Genomic DNA, 18,975 nt, shown 5'->3' on the forward strand with positions numbered 1-18,975 from the left:
AAAGCCCTCCAGCCAAGGGCTCAGGGGGCAGCTGAGGCACAGCTGTCCCGTTCTGGTCCTCCGAAGTTGACACCAAGGCCACCCACGGGAGTCCCCTGGCTGTGGCTCCCAGGGGACACTCACCTTGGCCAGTCCACAGCACAGAAAGCTCCTTCCAGCTGAACCCTTCTAAGCCCTGCTCCTTCCTGAGGTGCTGCTTCTCAGAGCCGTGGCGAGGAGCTGCTGGCCCCTGGCTGAGCGTCCAGGCTGGGGGCCGGCCCTGCGGCCAGCCCCGCGGCCAGCCCCGCGCCGCCGGCGAGCTGCTGCAGCTGCAGGACCTGCTGCTTGTACCTGCAAGGGAGGCAGCAGTGGCACTGCCAGCCTGGGCACAGGGGCAGGCTGGGCAGCTGGGCAGAGAGCAGCCTCAGGAAGTTCACCAAGGGCAGGGGTAGGCTCCTGCCCCTGGGGAGCAACAACCTCCTGCAGCAGGGCAGCTGAGGAGAGACCTGCTGGGAAGCAGCTCCAGGGAGAAGGGCCTGGGAGTGCTGGGGGACAACAAGCTCCCCAGGAGCCAGAAATGTGCCCTGGAGGCCAAAGGTGGCCTGGGGGGCAGGAAGAGTGTGGCCAGCAGGGCAAGGGAGGTTTTGCTTCCATTCTGCTCTGCCCTAGGGAGGTCACATCTGGAGTCCTGCATCCAGCTCTGGGCTCCCCAGGTCAGGAGAGACAGAACTGCTGGAGAGAGTCCAGGGCAGGCTGCAGAGCTGCTGAGGGGCCTGGAGCAGCTCTGGGAGCAGCAAAGGCTGAGAGCCCTGGGGCTGAGAGCCTGCAGAAGAGCAGCCCCAGAGGGCAGCTGAGCAATGCTCAGCAAGAGCTAAAGGAGCTGTGGGGGGCAAGAGGCTGGGGCCAGGCTCTGCTGAGTGGTGCCCAGGGCCAGCACAAGGGGCAAGGGGCAGCAAGTGTCAGGCAGGAGGTTGGAGCTGAGCAGGAGGAGAAAGTTGTTTGGGGTGAGGCTGCTGGAGGCCTGGAGCAGGCTGCCCAGAGAGGTTGTGGAGTGTCCTGGTGTGGAGAGCTTCCAAACCCCCTGGGCACTGTGCTGCTGGGCAGGGTGCTGTGGGTGCCCTGCTGGAGCAGGGCTTGGGCTGGGGGAGCTCCAGAGCTCCCTTCCAGCCTACCCTGCTGGGACTGTGGGATTTAATCACCCTCTGTGTGCTGCACACTAAGGACAGGCAGTGGCAGCTGGGACACAGCAGCCAGCCCAGGCACTGAGCTGTGCTGGGAGCTGAGCCCCAGCAAATCCAAACCCCCAGCCCTGTCCAAGGGCTGTGTTGGCTCTGCTGGGTTATGGTAGCAGCAACCTGAGCTCACAGCCAAGCTGGCTGGAGGGCTCCAGCAGCTGGATCAATGCTCTGACAGATGTGACCAGCTGCTTCTCACCTCCCCTTGCCCCAGCAGCTGTTCTGCCAGCTTCAGGGAGTGATGAGCCAGGGAGAGGACTCCTCCAAAGGATCAGAGGATCCCAGGCTGGGGTGGGCCGGAAGGGACCTTTAGAGCTCACCCAGTTCAAGCCTGCAGCCAGCAGGGACAGCTGCAGCCACAGCAGGCTGCTCCCAGCCCCAACCAACCTGCCCTGCACTGCTGCCAGCCATGGGGCAGCTCCCAGCTCTCTGGGCAGCCTGGCACAGGCTCTCCCCACCCTCAGCACCAAACATTTCTCCTTCTCTCCACTCTCAGTCTCCCTCTTGCAGTTCCAACCATCCCCCCTTGGCCTGCCCCAACAGGCCCTGCTCAGCAGTCTGTCCCCAGCTCTCTTCTGTCCCCTTGAAGCACTGCAAGGCCACCAGGAGGTCTCCCTGGAGCCTTCTCCTCTGCAGGCTGCACAACCCCAACCCTCCCAGCCTGGCCTCCCAGCAGAGGGCTTCCAGCCTCCCAGCACTGCTGTGGCCTCCTCTGGCCCTGCTCCAGCAGCTCCCTGGCTGTGCTGAGGGCTCCAGAGCTGCCCCAGCCCTGCAGGGGAGGTCTCAGCAGGCACAGCAGAGGGGCAGAATCCCCTCCCTGCCCCTGCTGCCCACACTGCTGGGGCTCAGCCCAGGCCAGGCTGGGGCTGGGCTGGCAGCACTCAGTGCCAGCTCCTGGCCAGCTCTGCACCCCCAGCACCCCCAAGGCCTTCCCCACAGGGCTGCTCCCAGCCCTTCACCCCCAGCCTGGGTTGGTACTGGGAGCTGTGCTGACCCTTGGCCTCATTGAGCCTCATGAGGGTCCCCTGGTTCCCTTCTCCAGCTTGCCCAGGTCCCTCTGGATGGATCCCCTCACAGTGCCACCCACACCACCCAGCCTGGGGCCATCTGCAGAGTGCTGAGGGAGCCTGGATCCAGCCTGTGTCATGGAGGAGGATGTTAAACAGCACTGGTGCCAGCATGGACCCCTGAGGGACACCACTGGTGATGAAGGCTGGGTGGGCACAGGGGGTAGGAGCCACCTGGCTGAGCAGACTCAGCCCCCCCCTGCCTTGTGGGGCAGAGCTGGGGGCAGCTGCCCGCACAGGACCCCGACCATGGCAGCAGCACTGTGGGGAGGCAGCAGCCAGGCCAGGGGCTGGCAGCCTGGTGGCCATGGTGATATCACCAGCAATTAGCCTGGGAGAGAAGCCTGGAGCAGAAAGCCAGGAGCACAAGCAGGGGGGGTGCCAGCAGCTCACCTTGCCAGGTGCTTGCCTATGTACTCCTGCAGCTCTGCCACCTGCTCCTCTGCCGCCACCGCCCGCGCCAGCAGCCGGCTTCTCTCCTGCTCCAGATCCTCCTGGGGAGGCAAGGCAGCATGGAGGCCACAGGGAGGGCTGTGGGATGGCAGGGGCTCAGTGCCCCTCTGCCAAGTGAGCCTGGCCACTTCTTCATCCCTGGGCTCTGGTGTCCTGTGTGAGCAACCACAGCCTGCTGTGCCCGGGGGGAGCAGCTCTGTGCAGGTGCCAGCCCTGCAGGGCACCAGCCAGGCAGCCTGGGCACGGGGGCTCTCCACCCCAGGAGAGCATCCCAGCAGGGTGGGCATTGCAAGGGACCTCTGGAGATCACCCAGCCCAGAGCCAGGGTCCCCCACAGCAGCTTGGCCAGGATCACTGTGGCCAGGGGGCTGGAGAGGAGCCAGGGGGTGCCCAGGTGGCCAAGAAGCCAGCAGCAGCCTGGCCTGGAGCAGCAGTGGTGTGGCAGCAGGAGCAGGGCAGGGATTGTCTCCATGTGCTGGGCACTGCTTGAGGCCATAGCTTGAATCCTGGGTTCAGCTTTGGGCCTCTCACTCCAAGAAGGACATTGAGGGCTTGGAGCAGGTCCTGATGATCCTCAAAGTCTCTTCCAACCTAATTCCATGCTTCAGATTGAGACCAGACCTGAAGCAGGCCAAACCCTGAGCCAGAAGGTCACAGCTGCCCAGGCAGGAGAGGCACAGTGCAGCAATGAGGAGCTCCCAGGGCTGCCCTGCTGCTGGTGGCAGTGACCTGGGGGCTGCCAGGGTGGACTTGTTGGGCTGAGGCCCAAGGCTCTGTGGGAAGCTTCCCAGCTCCAGGCTGGAGCAGCCCTGACTGAGCTTTACCTGGGTGTTGTGTGTGAACTCCTGGAGCTGCTTCCTGAGCTCTGCCCAGCCCTTCTCAGCCAGCAGCCTGGGAGAGGAAAAGCAGATCCTGATCACGGCCAGACCTTCAGCCCCAGCCCACCCACAGGTCCCACAGCTCTGGGCAGGGACTGGACACAACTCTGTCCATCCAACCATGAGCTCCAACTCTCCTGATGTCCCAACCTTCAGGGCACAAGGTGCTGTCTCTATGCCTGGTCATGAGAATCACAGAACCCCAGCAGGGTGAGGCTGGAAGGGAGCTCTGGAGCTGCCCCAGCCCAAGCCCTGCCCCAGCAGGGCACCCCCAGCACCCTGCCCAGCAGCACAGTGCCCAGGGGGGGTTGGAAGCTCTCCACACCAGGACACTCCACAACCTCTCTGGGCAGCCTGCTCCAGGCCTCCAGCAGCCTCACCCCAAACAACTTTCTCCTCCTGCTCAGCTCCAACCTCCTGCCTGACACTTTCTGCCCCTTGTGCTGGCCCTGGGCAGCACTCAGCAGAGCCTGGCCCCAGCCTCTTGCCCCCCACAGCTCCTTTAGCTCTTGCTGAGCATTGCTCAGCTGCCCTCTGGGGCTGCTCTTCTGCAGGCTCTCAGCCCCAGGGCTCTCAGCCTTTGCTGCTCCCAGAGCTGCTCCAGGCCCCTCAGCAGCTCTGCAGCCTGCCCTGGACTCTCTCCAGCAGTTCTCTGTCCCTCCTGACCTGGGGAGCCCAGGATGGGACCCAGGGCTCCAGCTGTGGTTGATGAAGATGCTGAACATGCCTGGACCCAGTACTCACCCAGGAGCTGATGTGTTTTCAAAGCCTGGGAACCCCCAGCTCAGATTGCTCCCAGAGAGCTTGAGCAGGGTGATGGAGCAGGGGGAAGAGACCCCTCAAAACTGAGCAGGTCAAGGCCATGTCAGGAAGCCAGGGAGGCATCAGTGCAGGCTCACCCAAGGGTTCCAGCCCAGCCTCTGGAGGGAGGCTCTCCCCTCCAGCCCACACTGGTGGTGTTCCCTGCTCCTTTCCCTGGCTGGGACCCACCAAAGCACTCAGGCACATGTTTCACATCAGCTTCTAAAGAGGTCAGGGGGACAGCAAACGTGGTGAAGCCAAACATGGGCTTAAGAGCTTCCTTGGCTCAGGGCCCCAAGGCCCAGCTCAGGGCAGGCAGGCAGCAGCTGCCTCTTCTTCTCAGAGCACTCCCCACCAGCTCACTTCCCCCCTGTTCATCACCACTTCCAAGACAGCCCAGCTGGGATTCCTCAATCCCCACAGCAAGGAGACCTCAGAAAGAGCAAGGTCTGCAGAGGCAAACAGCACTTACTGCTCAGGGGGCAGCAGGAGGGCAGAGCTGAGCTTCAGCCTGTCCTGAGGGGAAAGGGAGAACACAACCCTGTGAGCAGGAAGCCAGCAGGAGCTCCCCACAGCCCCCCCTCACTCCCAAGGGGCCCAGCACCTCCTAGCACCCCAACAGTCCCCAGTGCCCTGCAAGGGGGTGGAGGTGCAGCAACCCCTCAAGGCTTAGGTCTCCCATCCTCTGGCTTTTGAAGTGCATCTCATGCAAATCAAGAGCTGGCTCTGGCCAGGCAGCAGCAGGGAGAGGAGGTGGAGCTGCACATCTCACTCTGCTCTTCTGCTCGGCTCTTCATGCTGAGGGAAAGGCACCCAGCAGCAGAGAGCCCCATCCTGTCCTCCCTTCCTCAGCTCTCCAGGCAGTCAGGGCTCCATGGCATCTGCTGCCCCGCAGCCCACCCGGGGTGCCGCAGCCCCGGTCCACGGCCCCTGCTGGACCTTCACCCTGCACGGCCCCGGGGGCACTGCCGGCACAGCCTGCCCCTTCCCCACGGGAGGCGGTCAGCAAGCCCCCCACCGGCACGGGGAATCCTCGGGACCCAGGGGCTGCCCCTGTCGATGCTGAGGCTCCCCCCGCAGCCCCCAGGGTCAGCAGCAGAGGAAGCTCAGCCCCCACCTGCTGCAGCGCCTGCAGCCGCAGCTCCTGCAGCTGCAGCTCCAGCCTGGCTTTCTCCTCCCGCAGCCGGTTCAGCTCCCGGGCGGTGCTGCTCAGCAGCTCGGGCTCCGTGATGCAGAAGTGGAGCTCAGCAGGGCCGCAGTCCATGGTGCTGCTGCCCAGGGCCCGGATCTGCTCCCGCTGCAGCCTGCCAAGGGCCGCGGGGGTCAGAGCCTGCGCTGGCACAGACCGCAGGCTGCAGCGGGGATAAAGTGGCACAAGTGGCACAGCAGGGGGCGGGTTGGAAAGGAGCTTCAAACACCATCCAGCTCCAGCCCCCTGCCATGGGCAGGGACCCCTCCCACCAGCACAGCTTGCTCAGGGCCTCATCCAGCCTGGCCCTGAGCACCCCCAGGCAGGAGGCAGCCACAGCCTCCCTGGGCAGCCTGTGCCAGAGTCTCCCCAGCCTCACTGCAGAGAATTTCTTCCTCCTCTCCACTCTCAGTCTCCTCTCTCCCAGCTCAAAGCCATTGGCCCTGGGCCTGGCACTCCCAGCCTTTGTCCCAAGTCCCTCCCCAGCTCTCCTGGAGCCCTTCAGGTCCTGGGAGGCTGCTCTGAGGTCTCCCTGCAGCCTTCTGCAGGCTGCACAGCCCCAGCTCTCCCAGCCTGAAGGTTCTGCAGCCTCTGCTCATCTCGGTGGCCTCCTCTGGATGTGCTCAAGTTGGGCTCCAAGCTCTCCAAAGCCTTTTCCAATCCAACCAACTGCAGACTTCTGTAACTCAGTTGGCTGAGGTGAGCTCTCCAAGCTGCAGCTGCCCTCTGCCTCCTCTCCCTGCTGGCTGCCAGCTGATCCTCTTCCCCCCTGCCCCTGCAGGAACCTCATCCACGGCAGCGACTCGGTGGAGAGTGCCCAGCAGGAGATCTCTCTCTGGTTCCACCCGGAGGAGCTGACCTGCTGGCAGGACACAGCTGAGCACTGGCTCTATGCCTGAGGAGCAGCCTGCAGGGAGCTCCCTCCCCACCTGGACACTGGGCACTTCCCTCCCCAGCAGCTCCAGGTCCTTCCTGTGCTGGGGGCCCCAGAGCTGGAGGCAGTGCTGCAGGTGGGGGCTGAGCAGAGCAGAGCAGAGGGGCAGAATCCCCTCCCTGTGCTGCTGCTCTCCCTGCTCTGGCTGCAGCTCAGCACTCAGCTGCCTCTGGGCTGCCAGGGCCCAGTGCTGGCTCCTGGGGACTGTGTCACCAGCTGACCCCCCCAAGGCCTTCTCCTCAGGGCTGCTCTGGTTTGTGCTTGGGATTTCCCAACCCCAGGGGCAGGAGCTTGTTGAACATCATGAGGTTGGCCTGGGCTCACCTCTCCAGCCTGGCCAGATCCCTTTGCTTCCAAGCCCCTGAGCATTACCACCCCAAGAGCTGCTGCTGCTGGGGCTGCCACTGGCTTCTGGCCACCTTGCAGAGGAGAAGTGGGAGAGCCCAGCAGCATGTTCAGTGTTCCTGGGAGCCTGTTCTGAGGGGAGCTTGTCCTGGAGCTATTTGTGGCTTTCATGCCAGGAGAAGTTCTGCTGCTTCCCACAGCCCAAGCTGCTGCCAGAGCTGCAGAGCAGAGCTGAGAGTGCTGCAGGGCTGGGCTGGAGGCAGAAGTTATTTGTGGTACCTCTGCTCTGCACCACCCAACCTGCACTCCAGCTCCCACCCTGCATGAGGCAGGGAGGGAAGATCCCTCCCCGGAGCTGTTCAAGGCCAGGCTGGGTGAAGAGGAGAAGGCTCCAGGGGCTCCTCAGAGCTGCTGCCAGCACCTGAAGGGATCCTGCAGGAAGGCTGCAGAGGAACTTTTGCTGAGGGGGTCTGAGCCAGGCCAAGGGGGAAGGGTTTGGAGCTGAGGCAGAGCAGGGTTAGAGTGGAGCTGAGGAAGAAGTTGTTGAGTGGGAGGCTGGGGAGCCTCTGGCCCAGGCTGCCCAGGGAGGCTGTGGCTGCCTCCTGCCTGGGAGGCAGAGGTTATTGTGGGGCCTTTAGGAGGCAGCTGAGGAGAGAGTCAGAGCCTAGCCCAGTCCTAGCCTGGCCCAGGCCTACCCCAGCCCAGTCCTACCCCAGCCCAGTCCTACCCTAGCTCAGGCCTACCCTAGCCCAGGCCTAGCCTAGCCTTTTCCTAGCCTAGCCTTTTCCTAGCCTAGCCCAGCCCTAGCCCAGCCCAGCACTACCCCAGCCCAGTCCTAACCTAGCCCAGTCCTAGCCTAGCCTTTTCCTAGCCTAGCCCAGTCCTAGCCTAGCCCAGTCCTAGCCTAGCCCAGCCCTACCCCAGCCCAGTCCGACCCTAGCCCAGTCCTACCCTAGCTCAGTCCTACCCCAGCTCAGTCCTACCCCAGCCCAGTCATAACCTAGCCCAGTCCTAGCCTAGCCTTTTCCTAGCTTAGCCCAGTCCTAGCCCAGCCCAGTCCTAACCTAGCCCAGTCCTAGCCTAGCCTTTTCCTAGCCTAGCCCAGGTCCTACCCCAACCCAGTCCTACACCAGCCCAGTCCTAACCTAGCCCAGTCCTAGCCTAGCCTTTTCCTACCCTAGCCCAGTCCTAGCCCAGGCCAGCCCTAGCCCAGGCCAGCCCCAGCCTAGGCCAGCCCTACCCATAAGCAATCAGGAGGCTCTGGTGCCCCCTGGCCAAGCTCCTCAGCCGCCTCCTGTAGCCCTGTGCCGCTGTGGCCAGCTGCTCCTCCCGAGCCTTGTAGGAAGCTCTGATCTCCTTCAGCATGCTCTCCACGAAGCTCTTCATGGCAGCAGCACCAGCTGGGGCTCTGCTGGGCCCTGCTGCTTTGCTGGATTTGCTGTCCATGTAGGCCTTTAAAGAGAGAGAGAGAGATGGATGTGATGCAGTGACCTGTCCCTGCTGGCTGCGGGGGGCTTGCCTCGAATGGCCATTAAAGGTCCCTTCCAACCCCACCCAGGCCATGAGTCTTGTGAAGGCTTTCCCTACAGCCTTCCATAGGGAAGGTCCAGGCAGATTCCTGGTAGCAGCCCAGGAGATAGGGAAGAGTTTCCCTGGGCAGAGAGCAGGAAGAGCTGAGTGCCAGCGTGGCTCCTCGGGACAGAGGCAGCTGCCCCCTGGGGGTGATCTGCCCTGGGCACAGCAGCTGGTGTCAGGAGTTGCCAGAGGACCATGGAATCATTTGGCTGGAAGAGACCTTTAAGGTCACCCAGTCCAAGCCTTACCCCAGCACTGCCAGGGCAGCACTGAGCCCTGGCCCTCAGCACCACTGAGCCCTGGCCCTCAGCACCACAGCCACACAGCTCTGGAACCCCCCTCAGGGCTGGAGACTGCACCACTGCCCTGGGCAGCCTGGGCCAGGCCTGGACAGCCCTCAAGGGGAAGAAATTGTTCCTCATGGCCAAACCAAACCTGCCCTGGGGCAGCTTGAGGCCATTGCCTCTTGTCCTGTCCCTTGTTCCTAGGGAGCAGAGCCCAAGCCCCAGCTGGCTGCAGCCTCCTCTCAGGGAGCTGCAGAGAGCAAGGAGGTCTCCCTCAGCCTCCTCTTCTCCAGGCTCAACCCCCCCAGCTCCCTCAGCTGCTCCTCCCCAGCCCTCTTCCCCAGACCCTTCCCCAGCTCTCTTGCCCTTCTCTGGCCCTGCTCCAGCTCCTCAGTGCCCTTCCTGGGGTGAGGGCTGCTGCTGAAGTTCAAACCCCCATAGGAAATGTGGGGCTGGTGCTGCCAGACTGCTCCTGCTGAGCTTCTCCTCGGAGGCAGCAGTGCTTCTCCCATGGCATGGCAGAGTGGAGCTGGTGTCTGGTGCTCAGGGGGGTGGGACACCACTGAAGGACCCAGCAGCAGGCCAGCTCCAGCAGCCTGAAGCTGCAAAAGCCATCTGAGTGCTGGGCCTGAGGCCATGGCTGGGCAGCAGGCAGGTGCCCAGGGCTGGCTGGGCTGAGGCAGGGTCTGAGACCTTGCTGCTGTGCTCAGGGTGTGCCATGGCCCTGGCTGACCCTTGCCCAGCTCTGTTGCCCTTCTCTGGCCCTGCTCCAGCCTCTCAATGTCCTCCTGGGAGCGAAGGGCCCAAGGCTGAGCCCAGTGCTCAAGGTGCTCCGGTCCTGTCCCTGAGAGAATGAGTTGGGGCACAACCACTCATCACGAGCTCAGTCAGCTCCAGAGCTGGAGCAGCCTCCCTTGGACCTTTAACTGCATCCCTGCTGCAGAAATAGAAGGCAGGGAGCACAAAAATATCCTCCTGCAGCAGCAGCAGGAGGAGGAGGAGGAGGAGGAGGAGGAGGAGGAAGAGGAAGAGCGGCCGGCGAGGCGGCGCCGAGCGCCAGGCAGGCAGCGGGAGGCAGCGGAATGGAGCTCCTGGAACAGGGCTTGGGGCTGGGGGAATCCAGAATGGAGCTGCTGGGGCAGAATCCTCCCAGGGGTGGCTCACCAAAGCCACCAAAGCATCTGAGCAGCCATCCCAGCAGCAAGCACTTCCAGTCCTTTCTTCTTGCCACATAGAACCACAGCACGGTCAGGGCTGGGAGGGAGCTCAAGGCTCAGCCAGCTCCAACCCCCTGCCATGGCTAGGGACACCTCACACTGCAGCAGGTTGCTCACAGCCACCTCCAGCCTGGCTGCAAACACCTCCAGGGAAGAGGATGAGGCTACCACCACCTCCCTGGGCAACCTGGGCCAGGCTCTCACCACCCTCCTGGGCAACAACTTCTTCCTCACAGCCAATCTCAATCTCCCCACTTCTAGTTCTGCTCCATCCCCGCCAGTCCTATCCCTCCCTGACACTCTCAAAAGTCCCTCCCCAGCTTTCTTGGAGCCCCCTGCAGATCCTGGGAGGCCACAATGAGGTCTCCTGGGAGCCTTCTCTCCAGCCTGCACAACCCCAACTCTCTCAGGCTGTGCTCAGAGCAGAGCAGCTCCAGCCCTCTGCTCCTCCTCCTGGCCCTGCTCTGGACACCTTCCAGCACATTCTGTCCCCTAGCCAGGAGATGGTTCAGCATTGCTCTGTTGGAACTTAAACTGCTCTGGGTAGGGGCAGTTCCCTGAGTCACAGCCTGACAGGGGCTGGAAGGGAGCTCTGGAGCTGCCCCAGCCCAAGCCCTGCCCCAGCAGGGCACCCACAGCAGCTTGCCCAGCAGCACAGTGCCCAGGGGGGGTTGGAAGCTCTCCACACCAGGACACTCCACAACCTCTCTCAGCCATGGGCTGCTTTGCTCAGCTGCACTCAAAGAGCCACAGAATGGCTCAGGTTGGAAGGGAGCTCAGAGCTCATCTGCTCCAACTCCCTGCCATGCCCAGGGGCAGCTCTCAGCTAGACCTGGCTGCTCAGGGCCTCATCCAGCCTGGCCTTCAGCACCCCCAGGCAGGAGGCAGCCACAGCCTCCCTGGGCAGCCTGGGCCAGAGGCTCCCCAGCTTCCCACTCAACAACTTCTTCCTCAGCTCCACTCTAACCCTGCTCTGCCTCAGCTCCAAACCCTTCCCCCTTGGCCTGGCTCAGACCCCCTCAGCCAAAGTTCCTCTGCAGCCTTCCTGCAGGATCCCTTCAGGTGCTGGCAGCAGCTCTGAGGAGCCCCTGGAGCCTTCTCCTCTGCAGGCTGAACAACCTGATGGAAAACTCAGTTAAAGCTGCTCTAGAGAAGAGCAGAACCAGGCTCCAGTGCCACCACCCTGTGCATCCAGTGCACCCAGTGCATCTCAGAGCACTCAGAGCTGGGGACAATCTCCTGGCACTAGGCTCAAAGTCACCATCCACAGGAGTGGCACTGTGGGCTCTGCCCAGACTCCCAGGAGTGTATCCTACCCTGCTCTTCCCTGCCCTGCTCTTCCCTGCCCTTCCCTGCCCTTCCCTGCCCTGCTCCTCCCTGCCCTGCCCTTCCCTGCCCTTCCCTGCCCTGCCCTGCCCTGCCCTGCTCCTCCCTGCCCTGCTCTTCCCTGCCCTGCCCTGCCCTGCTCCTCCCTGCCCTGCTCTTCCCTGCCCTTCCCTGCCCTGCTCCTCCCTGCCCTGCCCTTCCCTGCCCTGCCCTTCCCTGCCCTGCCCTGCCCTGCTCCTCCCTGCCCTGCTCTTCCCTGCCCTGCCCTGCCCTGCTCCTCCCTGCCCTGCTCTTCCCTGCCCTGCCCTGCCCTGCTCCTCCCTTCCCTGCTCTTCCCTGCCCTGCTCTTCCCTGCCCTGCCCTTCCCTGCCCTGCCCTGCTCCTCCCTGCCCTGCTCTTCCCTGCCCTGCCCTGCTCCTCTCTGCCCTGCCCTTCCCTGCCCTGCTCCTCCCTGCCCTGCCCTTCCCTGCCCTTCCCTGCCCTGCTCTTCCCTGCCCTGCCCTTCCCTGCTCTTCCCTGCCCTGCCCTTCCCTGCCCTGCCCTGCCCTGCCCTGCTCCTCCCTACCCTGCTCTTCCCTGCTCTTCCCTGCCCTGATCCTCCCTGCCCTGCTCTTCCCTGCCCTGCCCTGCCCTGCCCTGCCCTGCTCCTCCCTACCCTGCTCCTCCCTACCCTGCTCTTCCCTGCTCTTCCCTGCCCTGCTCCTCCCTTCCCTGCTCTTCCCTGCCCTGCTCCTCCCTTCATTGCTCTTCCCTGCCCTGCCCTGCCCTGCTCCTCCCTACCCTGCTCTTCCCTGCTCTTCCCTGCTCTTCCCTGCCCTGCCCTGCCCTGCTCCCTAGGCCAAGGAGCCCACCTGGGACCAAGGCAGAGAAACAGGCCTGGCAAGGAAGGACCATGGCAGACTACTCCATGGCAGCCTGATCCATCACCACACCATGATGTGGAGAGAGGCCAGAGGAGGCCACAGAGATGCTGCCAGGGCTGGAGCAGCTCTGCTGGGAGCACAGGTTGAGGGAGCTGGGGCTGTGCAGCCTGCAGAGGAGAAGGCTCCAGGGGCTCCTCAGAGCTGCTGCCAGAACCTGAAGGGATCCTGCAGGAAGGCTGCAGAGGAACTTTGGCTGAGGGGGTCTGAGCCAGGCCAAGGGGGAAGGGTTTGGAGCTGAGGCAGAGCAGGGTTAGAGTGGAGCTGAGGAAGAAGTTGTTGAGTGTGAGGCTGGGGAGCCTCTGGCCCAGGCTGCCCAGGGAGGCTGTGGCTGCCTCCTGCCTGGGGGTGCTGAAGGCCAGGCTGGATGAGGCCTTGAGCAGCCTGTGCTGGTGGAGGTGTCCATTCCCATGGCAGGGGGGTTGGAACTGGTGTCACAGAGCTCTGTCCCCTTGGGGGCAGGCAGCTCCCAGGCACTGGTGTCACAGAGCTCTGTCCCCATGGCTGGCAGCTCCCAGGCACTGGTGTCACAGAGCTCTGTCCCCTTGGCTGGCAGCTCCCAGGCACTGGTGTCACAGAGCTCTGTCCCCTTGGGGGCTGGCAGCTCCCAGGCACTGGTGTCACAGAGCTCTGTCCCCTTGGGGGCTGGCAGCTCCCAGGCACTGGTGTCACAGAGCTCTGTCCCCTTGGCTGGCAGCTCCCAGGCACTGGAGTCACAGAGCTCTGTCCCCATGGCTGGCAGCTCCCAGGCACTGGTGTCACAGAGCTCTGTCCCCTTGGGGGCTGGCAGCTCCCAGGCACTGGTGTCACAAAGCTCTGTCCCCATGGGGGCTGGCAGCTCCCAGGCACTGGTGTCACAGAGCTCTGTCCACATGAGGCCTGGCAGCTCCCAGGCACTAGTGTCACAGAGCTCTGTCCCCATGGGGGCTGGCAGCTCCCAGGCACTGGTGTCACAGAGCTCTGTCCCCATGGGGGCTGGCAGCTCCCAGGCACTGGTGTCACAGAGCTCTGTCCCCTTGGCTGGCAGCTCCCAGGCACTGGTGTCACAGAGCTCTGTCCCCATGGGGGCTGGCAGCTCCCAGGCACTGGTGTCACAGAGCTCTGTCCCCTTGGCTGGCAGCTCCCAGGCACTGGAGTCACAGAGCTCTGTCCCCATGGCTGGCAGCTCCCAGGCACTGGTGTCACAGAGCTGTGTCCCCTTGGCTGGCAGCTCCCAGGCACTGGTGTCACAGAGCTCTGTCCCCATGGCTGGCAGCTCCCAGGCACTGGTGTCACAGAGCTCTGTCCCCATGGGGGCTGGCAGCTCCCAGGCACTGGTGTCACAGAGCTCTGTCCCCTTGGGGGCTGGCAGCTCCCAGGCACTGGTGTCACAGAGCTCTGTCCCCTTGGGGGCTGGCAGCTCCCATGCACTGGTGTCACAGAGCTCTGTCCCCTTAGCTGGCAGCTCCCAGGCACTGGTGTCACAGAGCTCTGTCCCCATGGCTGGCAGCTCCCAGGCACTGGTGTCACAGAGCTCTGTCCCCTTGGGGGCTGGCAGCTCCCAGGCACTGGTGTCACAGAGCTCTGTCCCCATGGCTGGCAGCTCCCAGGCACTGGTGTCACAGAGCTCTGTCCCCATGGGGGCTGGCAGCTCCCAGGCACTGGTGTCACAGAGCTCTGTCCCCTTGGGGGCTGGCAGCTCCCAGGCACTGGTGTCACAGAGCTCTGTCCCCTTGGCTGGCAGCTCCCAGGCACTGGTGTCACAGAGCTCTGTCCCCTTGGCTGGCAGCCCCCAGGCACTGGTGTCACAGAGCTCTGTCCCCATGGGGGCTGGCAGCTCCCAGGCACTGGTGTCACAGAGCTCTGTCCCCTTGGCTGGCAGCTCCCAGGCACTGGTGTCACAGAGCTCTGTCCCCATGGGGGCTGGCAGCTCCCAGGCACTGGCGTCACAGAGCTCTGTCCCCTTGGCTGGCAGCTCCCAGGCACTGGTGTCACAGAGCTCTGTCCCCTTGGCTGGCAGCTCCCAGGCACTGGTGTCACAGAGCTCTGTCCCCTTGGCTGGCAGCTCCCAGGCACTGGTGTCACAGAGCTCTGTCCCCTTGGGGGCTGGCAGCTCCCAGGCACTGGTGTCACAGAGCTCTGTCCCCTTGGGGGCTGGCAGCTCCCAGGCACTGATGTCACAGAGCTCTGTCCCCATGGCTGGCAGCTCCCAGGCACTGGTGTCACAGAGCTCTGTCCCCTTGGCTGGCAGCTCCCAGGCACTGGTGTCACAGAGCTCTGTCCCCTTGGCTGGCAGCTCCCAGGCACTGGTGTCACAGAGCTCTGTCCCCTTGGCTGGCAGCTCCCAGGCACTGGTGTCACAGAGCTCTGTCCCCTTGGCTGGCACCTCCCAGGCACTGGTGTCACAGAGCTCTGTCCCCTTTGGGGCTGGCAGCTCCCAGGCACTGATGTCACAGAGCTCTGTCCCCATGGGGGCTGGCAGCTCCCAGGCACTGGTGTCACAGAGCTCTGTCCCCTTTGGGGCTGGCAGCTCCCAGGCACTGATGTCACAGAGCTCTGTCCCCATGGCTGGCAGCTCCCAGGCACTGGTGTCACAGAGCTCTGTCCCCTTGGGGGCTGGCAGCTCCCAGGCACTGGTGTCACAGAGCTCTGTCCCCTTGGCTGGCAGCTCCCAGGCACTGGTGTCACAGAGCTCTGTCCCCTTGGGGGTTGGCAGCTCCCAGGCACTGGTGTCACAGAGCTCTGTCCCCTTGGCTGGCAGCTCCCAGGCACTGGTGTCACAGAGCTCTGTCCCCATGGGGGCTGGCAGCTCCCAGGCACTGGTGTCACAGAGCTCTGTCCCCATGGGGACTGGCAGCTCCCAGGCACTGGTGTCACAGAGCTCTGTCCCCATGCCTGGCAGCTCCAAGGCACTGGTGTCACAGAGCTCTGTCCCCTTGGGGGCTGGCAGCTCCCAGGCACTGGTGTCACAGAGCTCTGTCCCCTTGGCTGGCAGCTCCCAGGCACTGGTGTCACAGAGCTCTGTCCCCTTGGCTGGCAGCTCCCAGGCACTGGTGTCACAGAGCTCTGTCCCCTTGGCTGGCAGCTCCCAGGCACTGGTGTCACAGAGCTCTGTCCCCTTGGGGGCTGGCAGCTCCCAGGCACTGGTGTCACAAAGCTCTGTCCCCATGGGGGCTGGCAGCTCCCAGGCACTGGTGTCACAGAGTTCTGTCCCCATGGCTGGTAGCTCCCAGGCACTGGTGTCACAGAGCTCTGTCCCCTTGGGGGCTGGCAGCTCCCAGGCACTGGTGTCACAGAGCTCTGTCCCCATGGGGGCTGGCAGCTCCCAGGCACTGGTGTCACAGAGCTCTATCCCCTTGGCTGGCAGCTCCCAGGCACTGGTGTCACAGAGCTCTGTCCCCTTGGCTGGCAGCTCCCAGGCACTGGTGTCACAGAGCTCTGTCCCCATGGCTGGCAGCTCCCAGGCACTGGTGTCACAGAGCTCTGTCCCCATGGGGGCTGGCAGCTCCCAGGCACTGGTGTCACAGAGCTCTGTCCCCATGGCTGGCAGCTCCCAGGCACTGGTGTCACAGAGCTCTGTCCCCTTGGGGGCTGGCAGCTCCCAGGCACTGGTGTCACAGAGCTCTGTCCCCATGGGGGCTGGCAGCTCCCAGGCACTGGTGTCACAGAGCTCTGTCCCCATGGGGGCTGGCAGCTCCCAGGCACTGGTGTCACAGAGCTCTGTCCCCTTGGGGGCTGGCAGCTCCCAGGCACTGGTGTCACAGAGCTCTGTCCCCTTGGCTGGCAGCTCCCAGGCACTGGTGTCACAGAGCTCTGTCCCCATGGGGGCTGGCAGCTCCCAGGCACTGGTGTCACAGAGCTCTGTCCCCTTGGGGGCTGGCAGCTCCCAGGCACTGGTGTCACAGATCTCTGTCCCCATGGGGGCTGGCAGCTCCCAGGCACTGGTGTCACAGAGCTCTGTCCCCTTGGGGGCTGGCTGCTCCCAGGCACTGGTGTCACAGAGCTCTGTCCCCATGGCTGGCAGCTCCCAGGCACTGGTGTCACAGAGCTCTGTCCCCATGGCTGGCAGCTCCCAGGCACTGGTGTCACAGAGCTCTGTCCCCATGGGGGCTGGCAGCTCCCAGGCACTGATGTCACAGAGCTCTGTCCCCATGGGGGCTGGCAGCTCCCAGGCACTGGTGTCACAGAGCTCTGTCCCCTTGGGGGCTGGCAGCTCCCAGGCACTGGTGTCACAGAGCTCTGTCCCCTTGGGGGCTGGCAGCTCCCAGGCACTGGTGTCACAGAGCTCTGTCCCCATGGGGGCTGGCAGCTCCCAGGCACTGGTGTCACAGAGCTCTGTCCCCTTGGCTGGCAGCTCCCAGGCACTGGTGTCACAGAGCTCTGTCCCCTTGGCTGGCAGCTCCCAGGCACTGGTGTCACAGAGCTCTGTCCCCTTGGGGGCTGGCAGCTCCCAGGCACTGGTGTCACAGAGCTCTGTCCCCATGGGGGCTGGCTGCTCCCAGGCACTGGTGTCACAGAGCTCTGTCCCCATGGCTGGCAGCTCCCAGGCACTGGTGTCACAGAGCTCTGTCCCCATGGCTGGCAGCTCCCAGGCACTGGTGTCACAGAGCTCTGTCCCCATGGCTGGCAGCTCCCAGGCACTGGTGTCACAGAGCTCTGTCCCCATGGCTGGCAGCTCCCAGGCACTGGTGTCACAGAGCTCTGTCCCCTTGGGGGCTGGCAGCTCCCAGGCACTGGTGTCACAGAGCTCTGTCCCCCTGGGGGCTGGCAGCTGCCAGGCACTGGTGTCACAGAGCTCTGTCCCCTTGGGGGCTGGCAGCTTCCAGGCACTGGTGTCACAGAGCTCTGTCCCCATGGGGGCTGGCAGCTCCCAGGCACTGGTGTCACAGAGCTCTGTCCCCATGGGGGCTGGCAGCTCCCAGGCACTGGTGTCACAGAGCTCTGTCCCCATGGGGGCTGGCAGCTCCCAGGCACTGGTGTCACAGAGCTCTGTCCCCTTGGGGGCTGGCAGCTCCCAGGCACTGGTGTCACAGAGCTCTGTCCCCATGGGGGCTGGCAGCTCCCAGGCACTGGTGTCACAGAGCTCTGTCCCCTTGGCTGGCAGCTCCCAGGCACTGGTGTCACAGAGCTCTGTCCCCTTGGGGGCTGGCAGCTCCCAGGCACTGGTGTCACAGATCTCTGTCCCCATGGGGGCTGGCAGCTCCCAGGCACTGGTGTCACAGAGCTCTGTCCCCTTGGGGGCTGGCTGCTCCCAGGCACTGGTGTCACAGAGCTCTGTCCCCATGGCTGGCAGCTCCCAGGCACTGGTGTCACAGACCTCTGTCCCCATGGCTGGCAGCTCCCAGGCACTGGTGTCACAGAGCTCTGTCCCCATGGGGGCTGGCAGCTCCCAGGCACTGATGTCACAGAGCTCTGTCCCCTTGGGGGCTGGCAGCTCCCAGGCACTGGTGTCACAGAGCTCTGTCCCCATGGGGGCTGGCAGCTCCCAGGCACTGGTGTCACAGAGCTCTGTCCCCTTGGGGGCTGGCAGCTCCCAGGCACTGGTGTCACAGAGCTCTGTCCCCTTGGCTGGCAGCTCCCAGGCACTGGTGTCACAGAGCTCTGTCCCCTTGGGGGCTGGCAGCTCCCAGGCACTGGTGTCACAGAGCTCTGTCCCCATGGGGGCTGGCAGCTCCCAGGCACTGGTGTCACAGAGCTCTGTCCCCATGGCTGGCAGCTCCCAGGCACTGGTGTCACAGAGCTCTGTCCCCTTGGCTGGCAGCTCCCAGGCACTGGTGTCACAGAGCTCTGTCCCCTTGGGGGCTGGCAGCTCCCAGGCACTGGTGTCACAGAGCTCTGTCCCCTTGGGGGCTGGCAGCTCCCAGGCACTGGTGTCACAGAGCTCTGTCCCCATGGCTGGCAGCTCCCAGGCACTGGTGTCACAGAGCTCTGTCCCCTTGGGGGCTGGCAGCTCCCAGGCACTGGTGTCACAGAGCTCTGTCCCCATGGGGGCTGGCAGCTCCCAGGCACTGGTGTCACAGATCTCTGTCCCCTTGGGGGCTGGCAGCTCCCAGGCACTGGTGTCACAGAGCTCTGTCCCCTTGGGCGCTGGCAGCTCCCAGGCACTGGTGTCACAAAGCTCTGTCCCCATGGGGGCTGGCAGCTCCCAGGCACTGGTGTCACAGAGTTCTGTCCCCATGGCTGGTAGCTCCCAGGCACTGGTGTCACAGAGCTCTGTCCCCTTGGGGGCTGGCAGCTCCCAGGCACTGGTGTCACAGAGCTCTGTCCCCATGGGGGCTGGCAGCTCCCAGGCACTGGTGTCACAGAGCTCTATCCCCTTGGCTGGCAGCTCCCAGGCACTGGTGTCACAGAGCTCTGTCCCCTTGGCTGGCAGCTCCCAGGCACTGGTGTCACAGAGCTCTGTCCCCTTGGCTGGCAGCTCCCAGGCACTGGTGTCACAGAGCTCTGTCCCCATGGCTGGCAGCTCCCAGGCACTGGTGTCACAGAGCTCTGTCCCCATGGGGGCTGGCAGCTCCCAGGCACTGGTGTCACAGAGCTCTGTCCCCATGGCTGGCAGCTCCCAGGCACTGGTGTCACAGAGCTCTGTCCCCTTGGGGGCTGGCAGCTCCCAGGCACTGGTGTCACAGAGCTCTGTCCCCATGGGGGCTGGCAGCTCCCAGGCACTGGTGTCACAGAGCTCTGTCCCCATGGGGGCTGGCAGCTCCCAGGCACTGGTGTCACAGAGCTCTGTCCCCTTGGGGGCTGGCAGCTCCCAGGCACTGGTGTCACAGAGCTCTGTCCCCTTGGCTGGCAG

General features: G+C 64.2%; 1 protein-coding gene across 1 annotated transcript in view; it reads right to left on the reverse strand.

Annotated features, from left to right (window-relative positions):
- Nucleotides 1–200: 200 nt before the first annotated feature.
- CCDC78 (coiled-coil domain containing 78) overlaps nucleotides 201–18,975 on the reverse strand; it is a 53,208-nt gene continuing 34,433 nt past the window's right edge. The window contains exons 10-15 of the mRNA XM_054161259.1: nucleotides 8,122–8,333; nucleotides 5,531–5,717; nucleotides 4,886–4,929; nucleotides 3,559–3,625; nucleotides 2,675–2,775; nucleotides 201–330 (exon numbers count right to left, since the gene is read on the reverse strand). Of these exons, the coding sequence (XP_054017234.1) occupies nucleotides 201–330; nucleotides 2,675–2,775; nucleotides 3,559–3,625; nucleotides 4,886–4,929; nucleotides 5,531–5,717; nucleotides 8,122–8,333 (741 nt within the window). The remainder of the gene's footprint in view (nucleotides 331–2,674; nucleotides 2,776–3,558; nucleotides 3,626–4,885; nucleotides 4,930–5,530; nucleotides 5,718–8,121; nucleotides 8,334–18,975) is intronic.

Source organism: Dryobates pubescens, chromosome 4 (genome assembly GCF_014839835.1).
Source record: "Dryobates pubescens isolate bDryPub1 chromosome 4, bDryPub1.pri, whole genome shotgun sequence".
NCBI lineage: Eukaryota > Metazoa > Chordata > Aves > Piciformes > Picidae > Dryobates > Dryobates pubescens.